This window comes from Pygocentrus nattereri, chromosome 16, assembly GCF_015220715.1.
Source record: "Pygocentrus nattereri isolate fPygNat1 chromosome 16, fPygNat1.pri, whole genome shotgun sequence".
NCBI lineage: Eukaryota > Metazoa > Chordata > Actinopteri > Characiformes > Serrasalmidae > Pygocentrus > Pygocentrus nattereri.
Genome location: NC_051226.1, coordinates 24459989 through 24487935, shown reverse-complemented (window position 1 = coordinate 24487935; position 27947 = coordinate 24459989). Strand labels below are relative to the sequence as shown.

The window sequence follows — 27947 nt, the reverse complement described above, 5'->3', positions numbered from 1 at the left end:
TTTTGCACACATGCAAATGCTAAAATATGACAGCCTTGAAATCCTTCTACTGCACTAGTTTCCAAAAGCACAAGAGTTTCATTCTTCATTGTGCAACAATTGTGCATAGTTTTTTGTGCCATAAGCCAGGAAATCCTGGGTTGGCGTGCTGGCTTGGCTAGCAGTCCATTGTCTAGACCTGGCTTCAGTGACTCCATTGAAGTTCTCCATCCAGCTGTAAAATTGGGTAGGGACGAGACCCCCTCTGAAAACAAGATACTGCCCTACAAGTTTGGGTCAGACCCAGCTGAAGGTGCTGGACTTGTTTTTTTTGGGGGGGGGGGGGGGGGGGGGGGGGGGGGTTTAAGGTGGCATAGACATGCCATGTTTGCTGTGTTCACATCCTGACACTTCCTTTGCTGGATCCCGGCTTCCTGCCCAGAGCTATTGCCTTTCATGGTGCATTTCCCCACTCAAACCTTCAGACCACTGACATTCTGCAACATGGCCAGATATTAGCATAGCAGTCGCTCCAGGAATGCTGTCGGTGGTGGAGACATTTCCTCAGGAAGTGATTTGCCACATAATCTTTACCTCCCACAACCCAAGATATTGGAAAAAGCTAACAGGCTCTATAAAAAACACAATCTAAGAAACAGGACAAGCCAAAAAAATCTTGGGTTTGGAATACCTCTGTTCAAGAAAGCATGCAGAGAATCTAGTGTCCTCAGCCAGACCAACAAAATATTCTTGACATATGAGCTACTTGATTCCACACACCCACACACACATGTATATAGCTACTGTTGGAGGACGATGAAAAAAGATGCTTTACTTTTAATGTAAGTCAAGGGGACAAGAATTTTTTCAAAGTAATTTTGGGAGGTTTCTTTTGGTCCATTCATCAAATTATGTCAAACACAGAAAAAGGTCAAAAAATGGAGCTATGAGGTTTTGACAGCAGTGATACATATATATTCACAGATAGCAAAGTATACATGATCATTTTTTATACAGATTTGATTTTAGGCCTGTGGGGGTCTGTAACGATGGGGAGCGATGTTGAGGCGGAAGCATGTGTGGAGACAAGCAAGATTTATTATGGGCAAATCCAAAATCAGGGTCAAGACAGTCCAGGTTCAAGTGACCAATATGTAGAGCAGGAGGGACAGATATAATGTAAATAAACAGGTACACAAACAACAGGGTTGGAAGAAAAACAACATACATCAAACCTCAAACATCAAACAAAAAACAACAAAGACCAGCCACCAAAGGACGCAGCGAGGAAGCGAGACTCTGGTATGTGGTTGTTCCGTTGGGATGAAACTCCGGCTGTTTCTAAGCAGCCCGAGTTAAACATGTCCCAACACCATCAAGCCGGAGACAGCAAATGCCCTGGCACTGAGGATACATGAGCATCTCGTTGGTCCCATAGAAAGGTGAAGGATCATCCCATCTTCAGTTTGGACGACAAGAGCTCAGGTAAGTAACTTGGGAAGCAACCTGCATCGCAAGATGAGGCTAGATGGAAGGAACCTGCAGATAACCCTTACTATGGTACTCGGCGCATTCTCAAGCGCCACTGCGAGCTTCCCATAGCTCGAGTGAGCCTTGGGAACAGCCGAGAGGGTCCTGTGTCCGTGTGTTCCTCCAGTTGGTGCAGCAATCCGCTGCCCAAGTTCCTGATCTCGTGGCCACGTCCTCTGGACCCGCTGCCAGTCGCCGTGCCTCTGGTCCTGCTGCCAGTCGCTGCATCTCCAGACCCACCGGCCTCCGTGGACGTTGTTGCAGGCTTGCCTGCCTCCGTGGACGTCGCAGTTCCTTTATCCTTTTGTCTGCCCTGTTTCCTGTGCCTGTTCCGTCTTCTGTTCCTTGTGTTCTGTGTTCTGTACTTGTTTAGTTCTGTCTGTTTTTGGGTCCTTGATGTCTGTTTAGTTTTTTTTGTTTTGGCATGCTTCAGTGCCACGTGCCTTGGTGGAGCGATCTGTCACGATTGGCCCCTCCTCGTCTCCTCATGTGCTTTTGTTTACGTTTTAGTCCTGTCATGTGCTTTTGTTTTGATTTCTTCCCAGTCTGCCCCCTTTGTTTTGTGACTCCGCCCCAATTGTTCCCACCTGTGTTTTTCACCTGCGTCCAGTTATCCTTCGTTATCCCTGTTTGTATTGTGGGGCAGTCATGGGCTGGAGGTTAGGGATCCAGCCTCGTGACCGAAAGGTCGCCGGTTCGATCCCCAGAGCCGACAGCACATGACTGAGGTGTCCTTGAGCAAGACACCTAACCCCCAACTGCTCCCCAGGTGCTTCGGATTGGGCTGCCCACCGCTCTGGGGAAATGTGTGTGCTCACTAGTGTGTGTGATGGTTTACTTCACGGATGGGTTAAATGCGGAGGTGAAATTTCCCCGTTGTGGGGCTAATAAGGGTCTCTTAATTTAAGTCCTGTGTTTTCCTGAGTTTCTTGTTGGTCTTTGTTTGATGTTTGAATTGTTGTTTGATTCTTCTGTTGGATGTATGTATTGGATCTGTTGTTTGATAAGTACTGTTTGAATTGTTTTGTTGGTGTTTCTTCCGGGCTCCATTGCTTGTTTGATCCTGTTTCATTTTGCTGCTATGTCTGTCCCTCCTGTTTTACATATTGGCTCTATGACCCTAGACTGTCTTGAGCCTGATTTTGGATTTGCCCATAATTTCGCCTCAACATCGCTCCCCATCATTACAGGGTCACTTGATAAGACCTGAATAATGATACAGATCTTCAAGTGCACACCTTTTTTGTTCATAGCAATTAATAGCAAAATGGCTTCTAACCAAGAGTTTGCTTAATGGATTTGATTCCACTGCAAACCAGTGGCATTTTTTTAATGTTGCAGTGGAATTGTGACATACGGCTACAAGCAGATTCTGCCTAATGTTTCCTGCTGATGTGGTGCCATTCTGCTCCATTTTCTCTTTCACTTTGCCTAACTTTTACAGCATTGCCAATCTTGTGTGTATCTATCACACAGAGCTTTTTCATTCAAAATGGCTGCCATGGACTTTCACAGTATGGGGTTCCCAGCCTCTCTATTGGGGTGCTGGGCCAAAAGGTGCACCTTACTGTCCGCTTAGAATGAGACAAAGGCTGCATTGAGTCTGCAGTGCTTGTCTATGGGTCTTGACCTGCAGCCCTGAGCCTTGAAAACAACAGCTGTGGTGGAGGAGGGGTGAGTCTTGGGCCTATGGCCATGGTCACGCATGGGAGGCCTGCTGTTCCTCAGGCAGGCTGGCCACAGTCTTCTACCAGCAACAGGAGGTGACTGGCAACCACAGAGTATTTGTGATTTAGCTGTAAGACAGTAGCTGCTGTTGGTCTTTTTGCTGTTATTTCTCTTCAGACTGCTGTAGGTTCGTTTTTTTTTTTTCCTTTTTTTGGTTATTGTCATGTGTCCTCTTGTATCTGCTTTAAAATGGCAAATACGAAAGGCCTTTAAGTGAAGAGTAGGGGAGGTGTTTTTGTAAAAACTCATGATGAATTAGTCCTAATTAGGATGGTATTCTTGATTGGGAAAAAAGAAAGTCAATTTCGATGTTAACCAGTGTCCTTTTTTGTTCTCTTTCTCTCACACATACATGCACACACTTCTTACAACAGCCTAAGCTTAAAGATGTTTTCAGCTGTCAGTGCTGGCAGTATAAGTGGGTCTTTGTTCCCAAAGTGCTGTGAAAGGACTGGTTTGAGCCTCTGCTGGCCTTTTCCCCCACCCCAACCCTACAGTTCTGTGACGTGAGGTCAGCACTATTCCTTACCTGAATCGAGGGGCTTTGTTAGGCTGAGCTACTTCACCAACACAGAGGGAGGCATGCAACTGGATCTCAAAGTTCTTCTGGCATGTATTTCGCCAGGCTGTTTTCTCTGTCAACACAGCACTTGAGAGAGTGAAGGGGCAAAGTACCTCTGTTCTTATGGTGATATGGAAGTACAAGGACAGCTTACTCCTCCACAGTTTCTTGCACAGGGACCATTTATGGTTGGTGTGATAGTCGGTGAAACTGCATGAATGTTAACACAGACTTCTAGAATGAATTTTTGGTCTGTTTACATCATGGTGTGTCCTTACGTTAAAGTATTTGTCCATTCACTTTTTTGCAAATTGGCGTACAGTATTTCCTCCAGATTGTGGTAAAGGTCATTTGATCAATGTAGTGCAGCATTTTACAGTGCGGTTCTTTAAGTGTAATATTGCTGTGAAAATGATTTTAGTGACACTTCTTTACTTCAGCTCCAGTTACATATCATCATTCTCATGCATGTGTTTGGGTGAATGCTCTCAGAAATATTTATATTATAATGCAATACAAAGTACTGTTGAAAAGTTTAGGCACCTGAGCTTCTTTATCTTGCCAGTAAGTATGTTTGAAGTATGAAAGAAGTATGAACTTCTTTCCACTGATGTGACAAATAGGCCATAGTAGACCTGTGCTTTGGATTATGCAATACAAACCCACCATTCTGCCTGCAGCCTAGCTTTCAGAATGCAGCTTCTGAATCCAGCTCATGGAAACCTTGCCAATTAGCTGATTTTGCTGAGTTGAATCAGGTGTGTTAAATGAGGTAGAATGCTAAACTCCTCATAGCTGTGAGTTGCTTGGAATAAGTGTGCTAAGTTAGTAACCTGTCAAAATCAAGTCAGGTATTAGCTTAAGTTGCAGTGCCATGTAAAAAGTTCGATATTGACAAGTTGGAAGACAAAATTGGAAGAGAAAATCTCAGAACGTTATGAAGCTTGTAAGACTGTGAAGGGAAACAAAACAGCTTCTTAAGTCTCTATCAGTCCCCATTCAGACAGAAATTGTGTCTTTCAATGTTTAATGTTGAGTAAACTCACATTTTATCCAGAAATGCTAACCAATAATAAGACAGTTCTCAACAAAAAGGGGGAGTGGAAGTGTTACATTTCTGCATGATCTTAACAAATAGGAGTGAACGCTGTTTTCCCATTTGTTGAGAAACACAGTGAAGGCCTACAAGAGGCAGAAAGGAGACTGTGTGAGAGAAAGAAAGCATATGGGAGCCTAGGGACGCAGCGCTGGTAATGGCTTTTGACGCGCAATTCTTCCGTAATTTGGCGATTAATGGGTGACAGATGCGAGTAATGCTTCTGTGCGTAGAGTCAGCCAGGGGAAGATGGAGCGGGAGTGTTCTGGGGATGAGATAATGCCTGCAAGAGGAAGGGCAGCCAGCCTGCCCCCACCACTGCCGTTGCCCCTGTGCAATTTCCAACAGATGTTCAACATCCCCCTCAGTACAGAGTCATTCACCAACAAGGTCAATATCTTTAGAAAGCAGTGCTCTTGTCCATCATCAGGGCTGTGTCAGATAGACACTGTATGATACAGTAAGTGTGAGCTAACTGGGTTTTATCTGAGCTGGAAGTTTGGCAGGGACAGGCTGGAGCAACTGAAATAAAAAATAAATTCGGTTTAGAAAATTCTGATAAAAATAATCCTATACAAAAAGAAATAACAATCAGATATCTTCCTTAGAGAAAACTGATGAAGAGCACATGCTGTTTAGGCACCTCAATGCCAATGGTAAGGAAAATATCCTCAAAAAGTGGGCATTTTTCAGTACCTGTTACATATGTTTGGAAAGGCTGTTCTTGATGTGCCTGATACAGCACTGACTTTATTTTTCAAGAGGCTATGTACACTTTATAAACACTGCAGGTCTTATGCCCGATGTTGACGCTTCTTTGCAGAACATTTGCACAAATCATGTGATATTTGGGCAAGGATGATCAACATGTCAGCTCTGGCCATTAAATTACTTGTACTTTCATATTTCTATGTAAGATAAATGGGCAAAATCTGGCCATTCATGGAATAAATGATTCAAATGGTTCAAATAATTGAAATAATTTTTAGATATAGTTTTACAGTTATTTAAACATTTCTATAATGCTTTAATTATATGAAAACTGCAGCAAACTCTGAGAAAGATGTGTGTGCATGTGTGTGTGTGTGTTGTGCTGGCAGGCATGTGTAAAGTGTGCTGAATGCTGAGTAGATTTCCTGCAGTGAGTTGCAGGGCTCCGGATCTGAGCACAGCGCGCCCCACTAATCCCCCCTTCCTGTTTTGTGTAAATGCAGCACTGCAGAGGAAGAGCGGGATTTATTTGATAATTAGGCAGATAATACCTTACAGCCAATTACCTGCAATGGTGAAAGAAATGGGAGGGGTGTGTATGTACGTGTGTGTGCACTTGGTGAGTTTGCATATTTATGTCTAGTTGTGGATTTATGTGCATGGGCCTGTGTGTGTAGTGAAGAGGATGTGGGTTTGTGGGTGAATACCCATTTGTTGATGGATTTTCACTAAGCCTAATCTAGCCAGTACAGTCTCAGTGGGCCAGCTTTGAGGAAGAAATGGAGGCTCATGACCGACGCCATTGGCGGAGAGCTGCCATTGTGTCTGGAAACTAATTAGGCGTCTACTAGAATGCTGTCAACAAACAGAGCGCTGGAGTCTGGAAGGGCTTGTGGCTTTGCAGTCCAGCACAGAGTCCCCACCACAGCGCCCCCACAATTACACCCTTCACTCACCTTCACTAGATGCACATATGGGCAAGGAGCTGAGTCTATCCACAAAATTATGTCAATGTGAAGCTTTGGCTATCATGTGGGTTTGATGACCACAGAGAGGCAAGAGGCAGTTTAGATTGAGGAAAGACAACGCTGAAGCATTTAGTAGGCAAGTCTTAGAGGCCTGTAATTGAATGAAATGAATGATTAAGCTGAACCATGCCTTTATAGACTGCTTTGTGAAAATGCAAGGAAAGATTGAGATTTTAATCATCTTATAGGAACAGGGATCGTACATTTCAAATACTTTTTCTTTTGTTATTCGTTCAATTAATTGGTATTCACACACTTAATTGAATTAAGGTCATAAATTTAACTTTGCAAATTAGGAAGTTGCATATGTTCAGCTGTTTCAGAGGAACTCCTGCCAGCTTGACATTTGCTGTTTGTTTTGTCTTAACGCCTCCACTAAATGGTGTTTAGAGGTGAAGTGTGGGAACTGTCTCCCTCCCCCTCAAAGACATAGAGCTCTAGTCTCAGAACCCAGGGACTATTAGCCCTGATTTCCTACCTGATATCAATGTTAGACTAGACCATGGCAATGATATTGGTGCTTTACTTTTAAAGTTTGTTACTTGTTAAATTTTGTCTTGCTCCACCTCTTTTTCTGTCCATGTCTCTCTGAGTGCACCCTCTTCCACCCCCAAACCTTTCTTTGTATACCTAAACACACATTGGGCAATGTGGCTCCAGGCTAGAAACTTTCAATAACACTGTATCCTGCATTATCTTGACTTTTTCCTGACTATACAAAAACTTTCACCATAGCTCACTTCTCAGCACTTTCAGTTGCGGCTGACCCTGAAAAGATCTAGTCTGCAGACCGGTGCCTCTACAGTCTGATCCGCTCAAGTGGAGGGAACCATTTTCCTGAGGTTTGGGTTGGATCCTACCTCCATTCTCTTTGCACGCATGGCACCTTCATCAGTCGAAGTTGCACGCGTGCAAGATCATAACACAGCGGTTTAGCCCGTTGACATTCACAAACATTTATTCACTCCACCTTCCCTTCCTCATTGCCTCATTGGAGAAGTCTGCCATTAAAGGAGAAAGAAAATGTAGTTTGCAGTTTGGGTTGCTTGGGAGTGATTGGTGCAAAGGAGGCGCCGAGACGCGTCGTGCTGTGGGAATGCTGATAAAGCGAGGCCGTTGGGAGATTATGACGGGCCGTGAGGTGAAGCGAGGCGGCTCGGGGGCCCAGATTCTGTGCTCCGATTGCACAGGCCTTTCCCGCTCCTCCCATGCCTGAAATCCAAGCCAAATCAATTATGCTCCCCTGGCACCTCCGAAATTACAGAGCAATAAATAATGTCCCAGAAAACTGTGAAGGAGTTATGAGGGCCTGCTGACGATGGAAAGGCCCACGTCTCCTCCGCTTTTTCTTTTTCCTTTTTCTTTCTTCTTATCCCATCACAGTGTGCATGAGGTTAGCTTGATTTCTCTGCTCTCTGGTTTCAGCATGTTCTATTGTCTGTGACCTTGGGCCTAGCCTTAGGATATGTGATCCAATATGTAGCAGACTCCCTGTTTCTCCTGTGGCAGACTTGGACTGGGAGATATTCATCTCCTCTTTCTAAATCATGCCTCTGTCTACTTGCAGGAGCATGGAGATACACGATGTGCTGAAAAGGCCTCTGCCTTTGTTTTTCTTTTTTTTTTTTAATTGTTCCCCACTGGAGTTATAAATCACTGTCTGATTAATTAAAACTATTTTGTGTCTATAAATTATTTACAATTATTATATTTGTCATTGAGTTTATTGTGATATAAAAGAGACTTTTCTCTTGCAGTGGGATATTCCAGTATATTAAAACATCCCTAATTAGTGCTTTTAAGCATGTTTGGGCAAGTGAAATAGAAATGTAGAATTGAATAGAAACTTTTTTCTATTCATGTTCATGAATAGTTCCTTTCTTCATGTTCCTTTTTTGATGACTGCAGAAGAGTAAAATACTGTTAAAATATGGTTAAACTCTTTCTTCATGAAGTGTGGACCAGATCTAGTCACACCTGTGGGTGGGAATGAGTCAAAATAAAATGGTGCCGTTTTAACGGGGTGTTTACCCTTCACACTTCCTGTGCCCACACGTTCCAGGCATTATCTGCAGAAGCTCTGTGTATAAACAAGTGTTCAAATACTTCCCCCGATCAGCAGATAGAGAGAAAGAGAAAACATACACAGATAAGCCATTGTGCTCTCGTCCGGAGCGGAGTTCCGAAGGCCAAACAGTTGAACATTAACTGTGATAAACTGCTGAGCAGTTGGCATGACTCAGCTCTCTCAGCTCAGACAGATGATCAGGCAGATGATGAAGTGAGAAATTGCTGCAGCGTGTATCTGTGTCTTGTTTGTGAAAATGCAGAGTTGAATATTTTAGGAGCAGATCACACTTTACTGTGTTACTCAGTGCGTGTGCAGTGATGTCAAAATGACAGTGGAAATGCATTGGAATGATAGCAGGTTTCTGTGTAAACTCCTGACTATAAATGTCCACCATATTGGACGCTTTTTTCCCAGGAATTCAAGCTCTAAATAAGCAGATTTCATATTCCACTTTCCACCGAGCTCCGTCTTTGTCATTTGGTAGAGTGTTTTCTTTTTTTGTCTTGTTGTAAATAAAACCAAAGCAGCCGGTGAGATAGACTGTCACTAAATGATCCTGTGTTTATTTCAGAAATGTTTTTCTTTGTATGTCAGTCTAGAAGGTCCCTCTCATGAAAAAAAAAAAATAGTAGACATTTATTTCTACATACGCAAATTTTGAGATAAATTTTAATGTCCAAGAATCTGGACAAAGTAAAAATTTTGACTTGTTTTACAAAACACAATCATTAAAGATTTTTATTTTATTTGTTAAAAGTAAAAAACTAAAAGTAAATCTTTTATTTATTTAGGAGTGACGATAGATGATGTTCTATGAATTTTGGATAACCATTTCATGATTTCAGTGGATTTCTGTGGATCTAGACTGTGGAATTAGGCACATGAAATTTGCAAGCTTTTAAAAAATGTAAACATATATTTATTATCAACAGACCCAGTTAAGCAAAAATGAACATTTCCTTTCTAAAGAGCCGATGTTAAGAACACATGTTGTGTCTCTGTGACACTAGCACATGAAATATAAACAGTATGTGTAATATTACATACAAATCTATGTAGATTGTAATATGACGTAACACTTTCTGACTTTTTTTCATCAGTGACCTCGATTATTTCAACCGTTTGTTCATTTTAGGTATAGTCATGTAAATGAGTGTATATGCTTTGAGTTAAAAAGGTCTTTATTATTATACTTTAGGAGCCATTCATGCCAAAGTGCAAGTAGTTCCAAGACTTAAGGAACATTTTATTGCGGTTACAGTTAGCTTAGGAAAAAGTTCAGTGCTTGCTTTTCATATATATTTTCTCAGCATACTGGACACTGAATATTATATATATGTGTTTATATGTTTCCTTTATTCAAAATGATATAGTATGCAGCAGGGAGCATATTTCATAACAAAACATTACTTGTTTCGTCTTTGGACTGAGAAGGTTATATGTTGTGGATATTGACTCTCTCTGTCTGGTGTGCTATTACTGGGTCAAAGGGAATTGATTTCAGTGATTTTTTTAGGCCCCCTGTCATCATAATACCTGACACACGCTACCAGGCTTTCAACACACTCACACTTTTCCACGTTTTAGAACAACTGTGGATATCAGATTTCATGTGATCTTAAAGCTATACCAAACAAGGTGTTGAACAGGGACCAAAAAAAAAGTGTTAAACAAATCTAAAGTGTTTCATATTTTTGATATGTTATTCCCTCCTGTGGCTTCATGCAGCTTTACACACGCTTGGCATTCTCTCCTGAGGAGCCTCCTGGGATGCTTTCCCTAAGCAAGAAGCAGTTCCCTATGCTGAACGTATTCTACATATGCTGAACACTTGTTGGATACCTGAAAGCACAGGGTGGAGGAGAAAAACGAAACCTTTACGCTTACACTTTAAAAATCATCTAATCTGATGTGTCCTAAGTTCTGGTAGTGTAGTAGAAGTCCTAAAGATCACTACAAAAACAGTGTCATGAAAAAATGTTTCTATTTCTGCATATTTGTCACATCTACGTGTTTCAGATCTTCAAACAAAATCTAATTTAAGAAAAAGACTTAGATTTATTGTAGGAAATGTTCACAAACACCACCTGGCTGTGTGTAGAGGTAATTACTCAGTCAACAGATTAAACAAAATTTAGTTGATAATTGGGATCAATTAAACTAGACCCACTCTGGCTTGATTACTGCCAGCCCTGTTGAATTCTATACATCATTTTAAAAGAACTTTCTCAGCAATATGAAATAGACTAAAGGGTCTCACCAAGCAGCTGGGATAAAAATACATTTTGGTAGAGATGAGAGAGAGACGAGAAATATGTCAGTCTGGAAAGAGTTTCAAAGCCATTTTTAAGGCTTTGGGACTCGAGCGAGCCACATTATCTCTAAATGAACAGGGTCCCGCTACATCCTGCATAAAACTAACACAGCATTCCAGAATAACAACATCATACATCTTACAGTCACACATGGTGGTGGTAGTGTGATGGTGTGGGGATGCTTTGCTGCTTCAGGGCCTGGGCGGCATGCAATAATTGACAGAACCATGAATTCTGCTCTCTAGGAGAAAGTCCTGCAGGGGAATGTCAGTCCATGATCTAAAGCTCAAACAGGAGAGGCTTAGTCAATTTTTTTTTTACACAGACCCTGTTGAGAGGCCCTTAAATACATGCTCGAAAGCCTTATAATGTGGCTGAAGTAAAGCGATTCTTTTTTTTTTCTCCCACATCTTTTTATTGCCTTTTGTAGAACCACAGACACATTACACTTTTCATGTAAAACAACAAAAAGTGAATTTCTGCATCAACCCCTTATCCTTAAACCATAACCCACCCTCCCCCTTAGAATACCTACTTCCACTAAAGATGCTCCTGGGGATCAGCTTTACAGAGATAAACAGAATATCTACCAGGACAAGAGTGGTCTAAATCAATGTGTAAATAATACTAAAGGTAAATAATAAATTACAATATGTACAAATATCAATAAGATTAAATAAAAATAAATTAATAAATAAATAAATTGGTAACAATATTGATAAAAATAATAAACAAATAAGATACAAAAGGGCAACACGTACCTCTCAATTCACATATTTAGGCATTGCTATCTTCGAGTAGAACAGAATTGTTGATAAACTCAAGCATAGGATCCCAGGTCCTGTGAAAGAATCTCAAGGAACCCTTCAGGGAGAATCTTAGCTTTTCGAGGTTGATGCATAATAGGACATAGTGGATCCAACTACCGTGCAATGGTGGAGAGGCCTGTATGAAATAAAGCAATTCTGCACAGGGCAGGAGGCCCAAATTTCTCCTCAGTAATTTTTCACACCACTGTAAGTGAATTATATCTTTTAGCATCTTTTGAGGGGCTGTTTATATCTCTTAAATGGTCCCTCTATAGTGTTATGGCTAATGCTTGTGCTCTGTGGAGAACACACACAATAAAAAAATTCTCTTATTAAAGCCTGCAAAAACCAGGTTTAGCATCTTTGTAAGATCTACGGATTTACCATTGGCAAAATCCTATGTAATCTGAGCTGAATATTATCGGTAGTGTGTTGATGTTAGAGTCCTTTGTGCTCTAAGAGCTCTTGAAATAGAACTGGATCGTGACTGGTGATGCAGCACTGTAATCTTAATTGGAATGGTAATGGGAAAGCTAACAGTTGATGTAATGTGATGTAATTTATAATAGTCTTACTGCTGAACACACTGAATCCTTCAGATAACATTAATGCTGATACAGAACCCACTTGAGCAGATTATGATGGGGTGTAAATAATACAGAAATGTGGATAATGGCAGGAGCTGCTGTTGGCTGAGATTAGAAGTTTTAAAGAGATTTGAGGTGTAAACAATTAGACGTGCCTAATTGCTCTATGTTAGCAGAAGTGGTTCTCTGAGCACATCTGCACATTATTAATTATTACTGCTAATTCTTGATTTGAGGGTTGCCAGATGATATTGGAATCATATTGGTATTGGCAAAATGGTCTGTATTTTGTTCATGTTACTCCATTTAAACACTTTCAAAAAGAAACACTGCTTGCTTGTCACGCTTATCCATTTTCTACATTTTGTAGCTGTATATATTGACACTGGTAATGCCAGATGTGTTCATGAAAAATATTTGATATTTGTTCCAGCCCACAATTCCCATATCACTGCATCTCTAGTCATTTTCAAGCATATAAAAATTTACATTTACATTTATAGCATTTGGCTGACGCTCTTATCCAGAGCGACTTACAATTTGATTATTTTTACATAGGGAGGCCAAGGCGGTGTTAGGAGTCTTGCCCAAGGACTCTTATTGGTATAGTGTAGGGTGTTTGCCCTGGTGGGGATTGAACCCAAGTCAGCGTAGAAGGCAGAAGTGTTAACCACTACACTATCCCAAAAATCTCAAGAGTTGCCAAAAGCCACTGATTTCTAAAGCAGAGGACTTGTGTAGAGAATTGATTTAATTAAGGCTGTAGTAAGTTCTTGCATCATTACTCTACCACCTTAAAATCTTTGTAAATATTATACTAATGTTAAAACATATGGCCTTTGAGCCCCATTGCTGAAGAGGTGCACCTCTTTCAGTATGAACGGCCCTGAGCCAGGAACCGGTCAGCGCAAATGAGCTACTGAGTCAACAGCATCAATATCTCCCCTAAATCATTCCCTCACCGGCTGTGGCTAGAACTGTCAGGTCAATAAGATGAGCTCATTGGTCGTGCAAAAACCTTCCTGCTCTCCAAAAAAAAAAACACCCACTACCGGCCAGAGGAAGATAAACACAATGAGGAAACTTTAAATGGTAGATGGTAGCAAATAATCAATGCATGCTGGTTGCTCAAAAAGTTGAGAAAAAAATCAGTGCTGTACTATAAAGTGCAACATTCACTCTGTACAAGAGCAAAGGATTACTTAAATAAGTTGAAAGAACATTTAAGGTCTTGAAACTTTTTCGCAACAAGTCCTTTTTTGATTTTTGGCTCCACTCCACTTATAGTTTGTAGAAGGACCTTCTTAGCAATCTTGGCTGCTCAGTAATTCAAAATATTTCATAGTTGTAAGAAACTAACCAGGACATCTCTTGTTAAAGTAATAGTAATAATAATAATTGAAGTTGAGGCCAAATTAGTCTCAATATGCGAATCTAGGAGATTCATGGATTAAATCTCACATGGGGAGAAATTAGATTAGTATTAGATTAGATTAGTATTAGAAGTCTACATCTACAAATAGCTTCTCTACTTTCACATTTAGTAGTTTTAGCACACTTAAATTGCTCTCGCAATACTGCAGCCAGCCTCTACTCCTTGTCCCAAAGTTACCTTGTAGTAGCCCTACCCAGCAAAACAGCGTGTTTTAGTATTTTAAAAGGGTTAATTAAACCAAAGATAAGATCAGGTGTCAGTATTATCATTTAAAAACAGAGTGTGAGGGCTCCAGCCAGGGGCATGCAGAGAGCCATTTGGTGAGCAAGCTTGGCCCTTTCACCCCAGGCAAACATGTGGGGCATGTGGTGATGAGAAGAGGCCAGCTATGGAGGACCTGCTCTTATCTCTTTTTGTCCAGCTGGCTGTCAGAATCTCTACTGAGACAGACACTTATCAGGGCCCAGTAAGGGCTGGCTTGCTCCTCTCCAGGCTGTGATTTGTTACACAGGAGAGATAAGCCAGGGCAAAGTTGGACAGGCGTGAGCTTTAGAAAGCAACGTTTAAGTGTGATTAGACCTGGCAGTGCTAACTATGCAAGATAGCTTGTAGCTCTTTGTTCTGAATGCGGTCACAGATACTGAGTCACACTTTATATTAGGTGATGCTAAGTAGTGTGTAATTAAATGATCTCCAATGAATTCCCAATGTAAGCACTGTAAATGCTCTGAGTATGAGTTAATAACTATAACTCTGTACATGCAGCTTCATGTGAATGAATGTATTGTTGTTGGAAACGTAAAATAAACATATTGTGCAAATATAGCTCGGGTTGAAACTAGATTTTAATACAGACATCAAATGTCAAAAGTTCTGTGTGCATTGAACTCAAGCCAGAAGTTTAAATTATCCTTTATTTAATATAAAACAGCACAATAAACAAATAAATTAGATATTTCTAAAATAATTCTCTCAAGGGAAAATGCATAAGAACATTGTTGATTGTTACAAATTGAATGGGGAGTATATAAATGGAATGTAATGGAGTTCATTATTCAGACCTTCTGCTTTCTTCATCTCAGACAAAGAAATTTCGACTTTTAGGCCCAAATAAAGTGATGCCAAGCTCCTAAGAGTTCATATGAGGTTGTATTTATAGTTGGTGGTCAAGCACTGGCGTAGCTGCCAAATTTGGAGAGTTCGAGCCCTAGTGGTAGGTTACAAAATATCACACTTCTGAAATGATGACACACCAAACAAATTTCACCCCTGTGCACAAAAGGGATACTGGATGACTGAGTCATTCTAATGCGCACGTGGTAGGCCCAAATGTGCCCATAGGGACTTGCAGGAGCATCCCTGACTGAAAATGCAAAGCACTGAGAAAATTAACTTGAGAAAAACCCTTGCTTTCTTATCAGCTTGTGGGTGAGGCCTTGCATTCCCTGAAGAACAGTGCACTGAGTTGACTCAGAAAGGCCAGCATTAGCATTTGTATATTAAAAAGATGGTGCAGGAGAAAGATGGGCAGCTGGATCCATTACCATACTAAGAGGCTCCCTCATTTGCACACAGGCTCACAGCCCCCCAATCACCCTGCCATGCAGTCACACCCATTACAACTGCATGGGCCTATTGTCCACCTTAGCCTGCGCTTGGACTCGGCAAACAGACTGTGCTAGGTAAAAGGTTACAGCTAAACAAAGAAGGATTCTCCCATTTAAAATCAATCAATCTCAAGGGTGGTTTTCACATTCTATCCAGCCCTTTTCTCACTGTACAGCACTGACAGTGGAAGCTTCACTGGTCCCTGCAATTGTCTTGGTTTGAATGGTGCTCTGCTTTTGTGAGGGGAGCAGTCACACCATGCTTGCAAACTGTCTATATGTAAACTAAACCATAGTGAACTGAGTCCTGACTGGTTAGCCATGGCAGCATACAATAGGCTGAGCAGTATACAAAAGCTATTGCAATTGTGCTCCTGGAATTAACAATAAAGGTTCAGGCATATTTTCTTGTATGGTGTCAATGCAAATTTAAGTTATTCACCCAAGTAACACCTTCACTTCATATCTTTTAGAATAATTTATAAAATGTAATTGTCTTATTTAATGATATGTACAGAAAATATTTTAAGATATTCACAGGAAATCAAAATCCAGGCACTTTGCTGCCACTACAGCAATTTTACCATGCGAAATCCTGAGACTTAAGACAACTCTTTAAATAGAAAAATGTAGAATAATCTTATATAGAGAGAATTTATATTTAACAATGCTATCAGCTTTTTATATCAAAATAAATGTTCTCTTTAAAAAAAATCTGGTTTCACAACACACCACTGTCTATGCTGCTTAAATACTAGGAACTTTATACATGGTAAGCAGCATCCATCCTCCTCAATGGAAACCGAGACTAAATAGCTTCATGCCCAGGCAGTCCAGTTACTGTATTAGAAACATGATTATCAGAGGCAGCCATTTGTTGTCACCAAGTTTTGTAGTGCCAAGCATTGTTATAATGTTCTTGGGCAGAGCAACGAAGGCCAAAGTCCTTGTACCGCTTCTCCTGTGAGTGTTTTCAAAGCTGTTTGATATCCTCGAACTGAAGTCCTCTGCCTGCTGAGACTCTATCGTAATGTTGTCTTCAGGTCTATCCGTGAGCGCACATCGTGATAACCAAGCAGGCAAGGATCGGTGGACAAAGCATCATGGGTAAACACTGAATCATTGTCTGAACAGCAAGAGCTGGAAGTGTCCTCACAAGATGGCGAATACTGTTCAAAAGGGGTGGACAGGTCCAGATACTGCAAAAATACATAAAAATGTTTGAGAAAATTAGCTTAACAATAGCAATAGCTTATTTTTGACCTACAGACTGCTGTCAAATATAGAAAATAAAGATTTACTTCATCTGAAATGGATAGCAACACTCTGTCAAGCTCTTCCACCAGCTGTTTAAAAGTTGGCCTTTGCGTTGGAACTGCATGCCAGCATTCTCTCATCTTCATGTAGCTAAAAAAAATAAACATCAGAATAATTAACAGCTCAATTTTTTACACTGCATGTTTGACAAGTATGTCTTACGGAGTCTGGCAATAATGTGACTGCAAGGAACATGGTGATACTAACAGCTCATGTGTGCAGTTGGAGGGTTTGTCCATGCGATGACCTTCCTTCAACAGTTTAAAGAGCTCCTCTACTGGGATTCCAGGGTATGGTGAGCCTCCCAGTGTGAAAATCTCCCACATCAAGACCCCAAATGACCAACTACGGAGGCAAGACACCAAAAATAATTCAGCATATCATTAAAAAGGGATAAAGGATTGCCACAGGTTTTCTGTGTGCTAATTCAATCCTCTTGCAGAACAAATTTTCATTCGTTAGTACTTATTTTCAGTCATTAGAAAAGTCCTCAGACAAATCAGGATTAAACTGTGCTGACATTTTCATGAGCCCAAACAGTATTCTGATTAATTTGAACAAGCCAGCATTCCAGCCATGGGGATCCCTAGTCAGCTGATTCTTTGGCATAGCTGCAATGATTAGCTAGACTTACACGTCGCTCTGGTGTGTGTAGACTCTGTCAAACAAGGCCTCTGGTGCCATCCATTTCACTGGCAGACGTCCCTGAAATCGGACACAACAGAGCAGTGAGTGGGACGGTCGGTTGCAACACAGGGAAAGCACTCTTCCTTTTGATCCACAGAAAAAACATGGCTGCCCACTCTTTCCCTAATCCCCCCCCCACTATCCAATTATGTCCCATTAAGCTGCCTGCCAATCAACAGTGACACATCAAACATCTGTCTATAAAAGCGTTAAGGCTGCAAAAGGGCCCAGGCACATCATTACATGAACATGGTCTGGTCAAACACTCAAAACCTGCTTTGTATTTGATGGGAAAATAACATACTGTACTTCATCTTAGATGCTTACATTGGTGGTTTTCTTGTAGTAATCAATCTGATGTACTCCTCTTGCCAAGCCAAAATCTGCAATTTTCATGACGTTGTCTTCTGTGACAAGAACATTCCTTGCTGCTAAATCTCTGTGAATGCACTGTTGAGAAACAGAGGGGGCAGGTCTTAGTGATTTGAAATAGCAAAACATAAAATATCAGTGACACTTGGTTGACTTTGGTTATAAGATTAACCTATTTTTCACTCAACTAGACAAGACCTAAGCAAAAATGATTATTTGTATGTCTCTATATGAACAGATGCATTCTAAATCCACAAGCAGTGAGCACTCTCAGCATACCCTCAAAAAACAAGCTTCACTTTAAATAGATGTGGGCTTCATAGAAAAACACCACCAAACTGTTTGTTGAACTGAGCGCATGTTATTAAGTTTATTTTGGTTTTTATTTTAAATAGAAGTGGTGTTTGGGGATTGAAAAAAGGGGACGAAAAAGCCCCTGGTTTGCCGCCCTTAATGGAAGGGTTTCAGACAGCTGCATTCTTAGCAGGCCACAAAGACCTAGTAATATGATCCTGTGCACAGGCGGGTCTGTGCGCCTGCTTGCTAACAGATTTATGGCAGTGCTAAAAAGGACAAAGCCCACAGAGACGGGACGGACACAGCGGTAAACACAGCACACCACCACTCCACTAAGGAATGCCTGGCATCATGTGTCAGACAAAGGGACATGTTGATAGGACAGGAGGGCCTGGTTTTTAGCATACACACAAATGAGCTGTGCTGTTTCTCCAGCGCCCCAACTCACCCTTTTAGAGGCCAGGTACTCCATGCCTCGCGCCACTTGGTAGGCACAAGAGATCAGGTCCTTGAATGTGAGCTGTTCCTCGGGAACTTTGGTCACATCAAAAGTGTAATCCATGCCAGGAGGACGACGTGCTCGCAAATACTCCCGCAAGCTTCCTTTAGAAGCATACTCAACCAGCACATACAGCGGACCTGAAGAACCATATTAAGAGTCATGTTAAAATAAAAAAACTGAATTACTGTGGCTAGCCGAGTCTTCATATAAAGTAGCTGACACCTCATTCACATTAGAGCTTGCATTATTGACCATTATTACACCACTGACATTACTTTCTAATTGCCATAGTTCTCAAGCAACTATAGAGAAATTATAGAAGTTCTAAAAGTCGCAGTGTGTCACTGAGTTGAACTCACCATCCTGAGTGCAAACACCAAGGAGATTTATGATGTTCTTGTGCTTGTCCATGCCCTTCATAAGCTCCATCTCTGAGATAAGGTCAGCCAAGTCTTTGTCAGTTGCATCATCTGAAAAAGAGATTAACCATGTTTAATTGTCTCAAATTAATTCCCTCAGACATATTCTGAAATGCCATATTGACCATTTCTGGAAATACCTACCTTTAAGCATTTTGACTGCTACAGTGGTTGCTTGATCTGGATTATCTTTGTTTATCCCATAAGCTTCTGCTCTCACCACCTGACCGAAACAGCCCTCACCAAGAGGTTTCCCCAGGGTTAAACTAGAAAAATAGGCAAAAAACATGGTCAGTTCATTGTACAATAGTATGATCAGAATGGTTTGTGTAAGTTGGCTTGAAAATGGTACGCACTTCTCTCTTGGAAACTCCCAGTCAGGATCATAGGGCAGTTCAATCTCCAAGACTCCAGCCAGCATTGGAGAGCAGCTGGAGGAAAGACGAGCCACCCTCATTAGAGAGGCACTGGACTTCCCAGAGGAGTTGGACTCCACAGAGTACTGAGAACATTTCCAAGATACATAGCATTAGTATCCATGTATTCAAATAAACTTTCAGCGGCATTACCATGAGACTTGCTCTAAACCTGAGTTACCCTCTCACCTGTCTCCGTAGAGGAAATTTGGAAAGTTTCTGCACAGGGAGAGCATCAAAGGGCTCTCGGGTAGTGTGGACCTGCATCCGGCACAAGACCACAATCACGATAGCCATCACCAATGCAAGGAAGCCTGAGGCATAGATTATGATGTCTGTGTATTTGGTCTCCATGAGGTCCATTTCTTTGGCCACCTCTTCCTCTGTGAATAGACAATAGAGTTGATGTTTTATTTCCATGTGATGAGACGTTAAACCAAAATTCAACTGATGACTTTGTGTGGTTGTTGCATCATAGCAGCATGTTTTACATACCTGATAAGACAGTGAGCCATGCAGACTGGTAAGAGAAACCAATAGAGTTTCCAGCTAAGCAGGTGTACTCTCCAGCATCTTCCAATGTGATATTTGTCAGATACAGAACCTCCACTTCAGACATGTTTAAGCTGCCTGTCTGCAAAGTTGAAAAACAAAACAGTTTAGCCACTTCACACCTTGTCTTTCATGAATTGCGTTATCATAGGGATGAAATAAGTTAATGTAGTCTGAATGGAGTTTTTGCCTTCCATAATACGTCTTGTCACTTCAAAATGTTGCTATCAAGATTTTTAACCCAGTGTGTTTTTTGAATATGTATTCATTCAAGTACCTTGACAACTTTCACGTAGGGTGTGCCATCAGGCCCGTAACGACTACCATTCAACTCAATGTGCTTTAGCCACTGGATGTGTGGCTGGGCATCACTGTAGACCTTACAGAGGAACTGGGCATCTCCTCCTACTATTGCTGTAGTGTTGGTTGGCAGACCAGCTTGCAGAATGGGCCTGTGAGGAGAGCGCTCTGAAAAGGAAAGATAAGAAAAGTTTTTAGCACCTCAATCGCATGTATGCAGTTTATAATACAAACACAGGTCAACTGTTATTTCAAAGTGGCCACAATTTCCTTCCAATACCTTCTTACCACATTAACATGCACATAAATGCTTATGATTTATAAGCAATAACTATGCTTGTTTGTGGTTTGGTGTTTTAAGTATGTCATACTTTTACGTAATTGATTCCAAAGCCCACAGAGAAACATAGTAATTATAAGTGTTAATCTGATAAGATGGACAAAAGCAGGGAAAGAGATAAGCAGTGCTTCCAAAAGCTAGCCAAACATGCACTAATTGGTTCCTTTAGGGGATTTCAGAGCCAAGCCCGTGTACTGGGATGCTTTGAAGTCCCTGAGCCCTATTTTCCCCCCCTGCGCCTGCTCTTTTTCCCCACTCCCTGCTCGGAGACAGCAGTTGACCCCACGCCGGACTCTTAATAAACAGGTCTGTCACAGGTCAGGTAGAAAACTGGTCTGGACGCCTGGCCTGTTGTGCTTCCATGCACGTACTATACAGCCTGACGCCAGCCTGTCAGTGCCCCCCTTAAGCCCTCCCTCCCTCCCCTGTTGTGGTGATATTTATTGCCCTTTTCCTGTGCTTTCTAAAATATATCTGTAGACACCTGAAGCCTTAACTGAACTGTGGCGCCTGTGGTGGCACCACGTGTTCTGTAGCTCTCTCCAAATTACGTTTATTCTAACTGTGAGACACCACTGAGCTGCCAATGCTGGGTCTCCACAATTTGATGTTTATCTCCCCTGATATGCACTGAGCAAGGCTGGCCTACAGTGGCTCCACATGGAGCCAGGACACTGTCTACAGTAGGCTAAGCCTTCTTACCCAGAACGTCCAGGAGGTAGCTATGAGCAATGGAGCCGTATTTGTTCTCCACCACACAAGTGTAGTTCCCACGGTCTGAGGGCACCACACTTTCCATGACCAGACTCCAGTGCTGATGTCGTAGCTGTAAGGCATGAATTAACATACTGTTAACAAAATATGATGTTTATTTCCGTTCAAATTAATGCTAAACAGTGTAGTGGCCCTAGTTGATTGATTAGAACTGTAACAGTAACAACATTTCACCTTGATCCCTCCAATCCTGTGCTCTCCCCTGAATTCTCTTCCATTTTTCAGCCAGCGGATTGTGGGCAGAGGGCTTCCTGTAGCTGGGCAGCGAAACTTAACTGTGTTTCCAGCTGGGACAGCATAAAGTTTTTTCTCCATTCGGTGAATATGGGTCCAGTATGGCGCTGAAGAAAAACAGAATCATGAGACTGATGGAAATGGCAAAGTCACCACATGATGCTGAGAGACATTAGCAGAGTTTTGCAGTTGCAATGAACACAGCACAAACCTCTGGAGAAGTAGACTTGGTCATTTTCGGTCTCTGTAGAAGGATCTTCTAGACCATTGTCTTCATCATCATCTCCGGATCCCAGTGCATCTAAAAAGTTAACAGTAGACAAACATATTACTGATAACTGAAAATGTTCATAGATGCTAACCATGCTCTTGTCATTATATGACTAAAAAAATACCTGCTACTGTGATGGTGAAGTTGCGCAGAGCTTCTCTGGTTCCACGCAGCATACACACATACACCCCTGAGTCCTCATATGTTACATCTGCAATCTCCATGACTCCCGCTCTAATCTGGATGCGAGAGCTATGCTGCAACCGCACATCTCCTTTGAACCAGTGAAGAGCTCCGGGACGATTTGTGTCGCAACGCAGTTTCAGCACATCACCAGGCTCTAGGAGGAGGTGTTCTGATGTCTCTTCATTCAGCTCCTCAGAAACTTCTGGAAAGGGAATATTTCATCTCAGTGGTGGCAATATCATCCAAAATTGGCCCAAAGTTCAACTCCAATTTTTAACCACTAGCTCTTAGTATTGTTTCCCCTAAACAGGCACAAAACAGCGGTCATGTCAATGAGACACCCTCCCTCATTCCTAATCACTTTATTATTTGGTCAGTCAAGAAAACGTACTCTCTCAATCACAAGAACTTCTCTCAAACTCCGATTTGCACTGCTGATACAAGATAAGCACTACTGCCAAATCAGTGACCAAAATAAGCCAGAGTTGGTCATACCTGTTGGTGCCTCAGGCACGGCCATGGACTGAGAATGAAGCGTTTCTGCAAAAAAAAGAACAGATATTGACTAAACTACAAATGAAATGGGTATCCTAGTCATAAAATACTGGACGCAATTCCTCACCTGATAAGACTTCCACCCAAACTGAACGAGTAGCTTGTCCAGCAGAGTTCTCTGCCATGCATATATACTCTCCTGCATCTTCCAAGGAGACATTCACTAGAGGAAGAATGTTGACTTTGGAGATGCTCTTTTGAAGAGGCTGCAGGGGAAACAAATCTAGCATTACTCTCACTCTCGCAAAGAAAGAAATGTTTCATAGTGTTCTTTAAATCACTTTCTTACAGTCAGAGCCTTAAGAAGCGGTGATCCATCATGCCTCAGGCCATCGTTCTCCTTCTTGAACCACTGGAGGCGTGTTGTGGCTGGCCGGTGGACTTTGCACACTAGCATTGCCTGCCCTCCAACCATTACTGTGGTGTTCTCGGGGAAGCCTGGCTGAAAAGTGGGCTGAGATACTCGAGGATCTGGACAAATGTAAGAGAAAAGGCCATTTTGAGCATACTGGTGTTTACCTCCACATCTATTCCTGGCTGTTTGGTTGCATTTCTACACAACAAGTGTGCTGTGATTAGTCAAAACAGAACAGCTTGTGTTTACTGAGCAGTGCAGTTTTAAGCAATCAGTCCCTAACAAGTGCTAACAAGAGCCCCTTCTCTCAAAAATCAGGACTGTTTTTGGGGTGAATCGCAGGCGAAAGGGCAACCAACAATAGGGAGAGCAGACCTCTGGTTCTCATTGGAAGATGACCTAGGTTTGACTTCACAGCAGTGTTTCTGGTGGCACAGCAATGAGTGTGATAAGCATTTGTGCAAAGAACCCCTAACCCAGCAATGTCACCTCCAGCACTGAGGCGTAGCATTCTCCCACCAACACACTAATGAACTTCACTGAATAAAACTGAGAACTGGCCTGCATCTGACCCCAAGAGAGGGTGTGAATGGTCAGTAGGAAAATAAAAGGCAAACTAAACAAAACACACACACACTAAAAATAGGCTGAGTGGCTGAATGGCTTTAGTTATGATGCAGAAAATGCTGAGATGGAGAAAATCTGCTCTCCTGACTCATTTTGTGAAGACTTGATAATTATTAGAACTTAACAAACCCTAGAGCTGAATAGTGTGAAGCAGATCCAGGTCATATAAAGGCCATTTTCAACACTGGCTACCCTTTTTCTATACTGAAAATGGCATGCTGTTTTTGCAAAAATGCTCACTTTAGAAACTCTAAAAACAATAAAAGATGATGATGGGAAAGTGAATATCAGTAACTTACCAAAGTCTACGTGTCACTTATAGTTACTTATAGGTTACCTTAGCTAGGTCACTTAGACCTACTTATAGCTTTATGTATAAAACATTTACATGGTCATTTTCCACTTTCTCTTTATCTCTCAGAATTGAGCAGTTTTCGTTACAGTGTGAAGGACCTCTACTGTGATTGGCAGTCCAGGCTTAAACACTCTTTGTAACTTCAGTGTTTATGTGCAGTAGGATGAAGAGGTCAATATATGTAAATGTGTTTGTTTGCATTTCAAAAAATGATGTTTTTGCAGCTCCTTTTCCATTTACAGACGGATGAACTGTGGAGTGAATGGAACACTTTAAAACTTTGGGTTTACGTACTATATCTAAATCTCTTGTTTCATAAAAGTGAGGAAAAATTGGTTGTCAGTGATGGGACTCCAAGAGTTTAAGAGAAATGCTGATGATAAACCTGAGTTTGTTGCCACTCCTCTTTTCTTAGACCAGTGTTTTATTGGTAATCGGAGCTTGCCTAGATGGCTCTGCCCATTAAAGTATTACAGTTGTCAAATGACTTTAATTTCCTTTGGCAGGAACTTAGTGGGGCATTGTTTGGCTGCTCCACAGGGTCTCTGAACCTTCACCACTTCTCCTGCACAGACTTAGCTCATGACAAGTTCAGAAAAGGACGCTTTTAACAAACACTTTGCCCCAGTCTTTGGCAGGGACCACATCTGCCCCCTTCATTCTCTCACCAACAACAACTCTTACATGATCATATAAAGCACATTGACTGTGATAATCATAATCACAGTAAGACATCAACCGCTAGGTCAGGCTCATCACCAATTCCTGAACTGCTAAAGAGTTCCATAATTTATATTGTGCTAAGCACTCCCACAAGTAACTCTGCTGCAAACCAGTGTTGCTATATTTAGGCTGCTTAGGTTACCTGAGACAGCAAGTACTTGGTGAACATCATAATAGCACTTGAAGATAATCAAATGCCTTTCTGGCAGGTACAAAACTAAGACAGCCTGCATTTGTAAAGGATCAATAGGAGCCCCCGAGGGCCTCTCCGCAATCCCCTCTCACTGGCACCGGGCCAGATAGATTTACACTTCCGAGCCTCAGGGCTTTGGCAGGATCAGATAGCACTGTTTACAGCTCAAGAAAATACTTGGGTTCTCTTTCCCTCCAAACAATTAAATCCTCTACCACTTCCTCTGGTATTAAGCTCTTCAAGATTGCACTTCTATGCTTTTATTAATATTCCTATAAACTTCGGCAGCCACACTGTCAAAGCAAAAAGCGGACCATATACTGGATTCGACTGGACTGACAGAACCATAGGGTGAACCCTCTGATAAGGAGCCAGGAAGGTTGACCCCCAAAGAGAAAATTAAATGTTTTTCCTGCTTATCAGGAAAAAGTACACCAAGTTTGAAAGTTGAAGGGTCTTACAGAACAAGACTGATGGCCACACCAGTGTTGGCTGAAAAAATCAGCTAATCCTAATGTTGGAAATTACAGGAAAAATATTCAGTTTCAGTTTTTCCTTACCTTTTGAGCGAAGTTCTGGTGCAACACTTCTTGATAATGCCAGTTCTGCCAGGCACAGGGAAAAGGCAATCTTATAGATGCTCAACATTTTGCTGAGGTAATCTGTGTCTTGCATGTGGATGAGAGTGAGAGCTTTAAATGCTGACTCCAGGCATTGGCACCTTCAGTGTTTTCCTCTGTAGTCAGAGACCTGAAAAAAACCACAGGACTGAGTTAGAATGAGTGTGTCTGTAACACATGAAACCTAGTGTGCCTAATTTACACATCTACATTATGGCATAAATAGGACTCTCCCTGAAAGGCACATTTGTATATGAATGTACACAGGTATATGTGCATTAGGAAGCAGACACATTGTCTACCTGATCATTGTTGGACATTGTGCACCACTTTCCATAACATGAATAACTGGGGGTATGAATGCAGGGCAGTTACGGACTGTTGTATGTAAATGGAAGACACACTGCGCGCACAATGGCTCGTTTTAATCTTTAAGATCTCGGAGTTAACTGCCCAGAAATCTGATTTAGGTCAGTAGGTCTCAGATTGAGACGATTAAGGGAATCTTACTCTCGATTGCTCATATACGAGTTTGACATTTCGGTGTTCCGCGTTTTTGTAAGCCGTACGCGCGAGAACAGTCCTAAATGCAGGATTTCTCCTTGGCTGTTCTTTGCTTGAGTTAACCTGAGACTGTAGGAACAGTCAGCGTGTTAGAGGATGCTGCTCTCCGGCAGTGAAGGCGACGCGCACTGCGCCCACTGAGGGACACGAGGCAGCGCTCCCGTCCAGCAGTCCTTCTGCTATGATTGAAGCGTCACTGAAAGCTACCATCGGCTAAAAGCTGAGTCAGAAAGCGAGGAGGCAACTCACAACTGGCCACTTTCGCACCACAGCGAGAGTTAGCTTAAGATAAACAAATCCGTTTGCAAGTGTGAAGCCACTTGGTAATCTACACGCAGCTGAGATGTGAGGAAGGTGAAGCTCAAGCGAAGAGGTGAAAATACACAGCGGTAAATCAGACTGCCGACTATTTACTATTAACGCAAGCATTGGACGTCCATACCCAGAGCCTTAATCAGTTCAGTTCTGGTCAGAAACATAGAGAAACACAACAGCTCACAACATAGAGAGACAGCAGAGATTTTAAAGGAGGTGTCCTTTACTTTACCTCTCTCTGCCCTTTGCCCGGTCCCTCCAGAAGTTCGATAAGGCACCGGTTCTATCTAGTTTCCCTCGGCTGAGATGGCCTCACAGGTTCAAAACAATCTCCCCAAAATCCGCAGAAACTCGCAAAACGCCCGCCTGCGACTGGAGCCGTGAGCGTTAGAAATCCATCAAAACACAGCCGTGATGAACCGGGGGTCTCTGTGAGCGCGGCCACCTGGCGCTCAGGGTCAGAGGCGCTCCTCGCTCGACACAGCGCACAAAGTCCAGCTGTCCTTCCTCTCCTTCCTCTCTTTCTCTCTCTCTCTCTTTCTCTCTCTCTTCGCTGTGAGCTCGCGCGCTCGCGAGGCCAACAGAAACCCACTAAATCCACACAGCGAAGCAGCAGGCAGCGCGCGCGGCTCGCACCAGTCCAGTTCCGCTGAGGAGAGGGGAGAAAAAACAAGAAGAAATCCGCGGAGAGCCTTCAGTTTGTAAAAAGACCGGCGTCCCCCGAGAGCCGTGGACCCATCGTACCGCTCATCTCCTTTTCTCCTCCGTTTTTTCTCTCAGTAGCTCAGTTTCTGTGAGGGAGAGAGAGAGTCCGTCCCGCTCCGCTCCGCTCGCGAGTGACTCGCGCCGTTCAGCTCGTCGGGTTAAAAAGAGCGAAATCTGCCTGTGATGGGCTGCAGTGAAGGAGCAGCGCTTCTCCACCAGCCTGGACCCTGTTCTGACTGGAAGGGTCCCAACAATGGGCTAAAACGAGGGAGCGAGGGGAGGAGGGGGTATGAGTGAGTGCGTGTGTGTGTGTGTGTGTGTGTGTGTCCCTTTCCAACCCCCCCCCCAAAAAAAAAAAACAAATCCCCTGAGGCGGACCCTCAGCAACCAATATATTTCAAGACGCTGCTTACTTAGCTTCACTCACTTATAAAGCTACTCCAAGCTGTTCTGAGTGCTCTGTTGAATATATGACTGAGGATTTGAGGCGAAATTCGCCACGACTGAACTCATTTCACAAACAGTTTAATTTAGGCTAAAGATAAAAGACAGACGCTCCACAGGGGCTCAAGTAAGAGATTCACGTTTATAAAAGCGTGTGAAATCCAAAAACCGTCTGGTGAGTTTTATTAATACAGCATTATAATCTTAACCGTGACCAATTGCGCTGTTCCACCACTTACTCATTAGACGAGCCTAAATAAACAGTTTACTCAGGTATAATACGTGCTCAGAATGTGTTGTTACATGGTAAATTAGGGGGAAATAAATAAAGCATAAAGTTCCTTTGAGACACGCACTTGTAGGGTA

General features: G+C 42.2%; 1 protein-coding gene across 1 annotated transcript; it reads right to left on the bottom strand.

Moving 5' to 3' along the window:
* Positions 1 to 14751: 14751 nt before the first annotated feature.
* fgfr4 (fibroblast growth factor receptor 4) lies at positions 14752 to 27407 on the bottom strand. Its single transcript, XM_017704310.2, has 21 exons — positions 26665 to 27407; positions 25494 to 25683; positions 22970 to 23151; positions 22748 to 22886; positions 22621 to 22665; positions 22064 to 22327; positions 21880 to 21969; positions 21609 to 21775; positions 21363 to 21486; positions 20298 to 20488; positions 19964 to 20102; positions 19658 to 19851; positions 19409 to 19554; positions 19197 to 19318; positions 18993 to 19103; positions 18580 to 18770; positions 17790 to 17912; positions 17410 to 17480; positions 16983 to 17120; positions 16760 to 16865; positions 14752 to 16657 (listed from the first exon to the last, which is right to left on the bottom strand). Exons 2-21 carry the CDS (start codon positions 25606 to 25608, stop codon positions 16481 to 16483), a joined length of 2835 nt encoding a protein of 944 aa, XP_017559799.1. The 5' UTR covers positions 25609 to 25683; positions 26665 to 27407; the 3' UTR covers positions 14752 to 16480.
* Between the last annotated feature and the right edge of the window lie 540 nt (positions 27408 to 27947).

Excerpts from the sequence above, each read along its gene's own strand:
- fgfr4 (XM_017704310.2), bottom strand. The coding sequence starts at position 25,608 with ATGCAAGACACAGATTACCTCAGCAAAATGTTGAGCATCTATAAGATT. Across the intron at positions 20,489-21,362 it reads CTACCTCCTGGACGTTCTGG|AGCGCTCTCCTCACAGGCCC; the intron begins GTAAGAAGGCTT and ends TTTCCTTTTCAG. Across the intron at positions 17,121-17,409 it reads TACACACACCAGAGCGACGT|TTGGTCATTTGGGGTCTTGA; the intron begins GTAAGTCTAGCT and ends TTGCCTCCGTAG.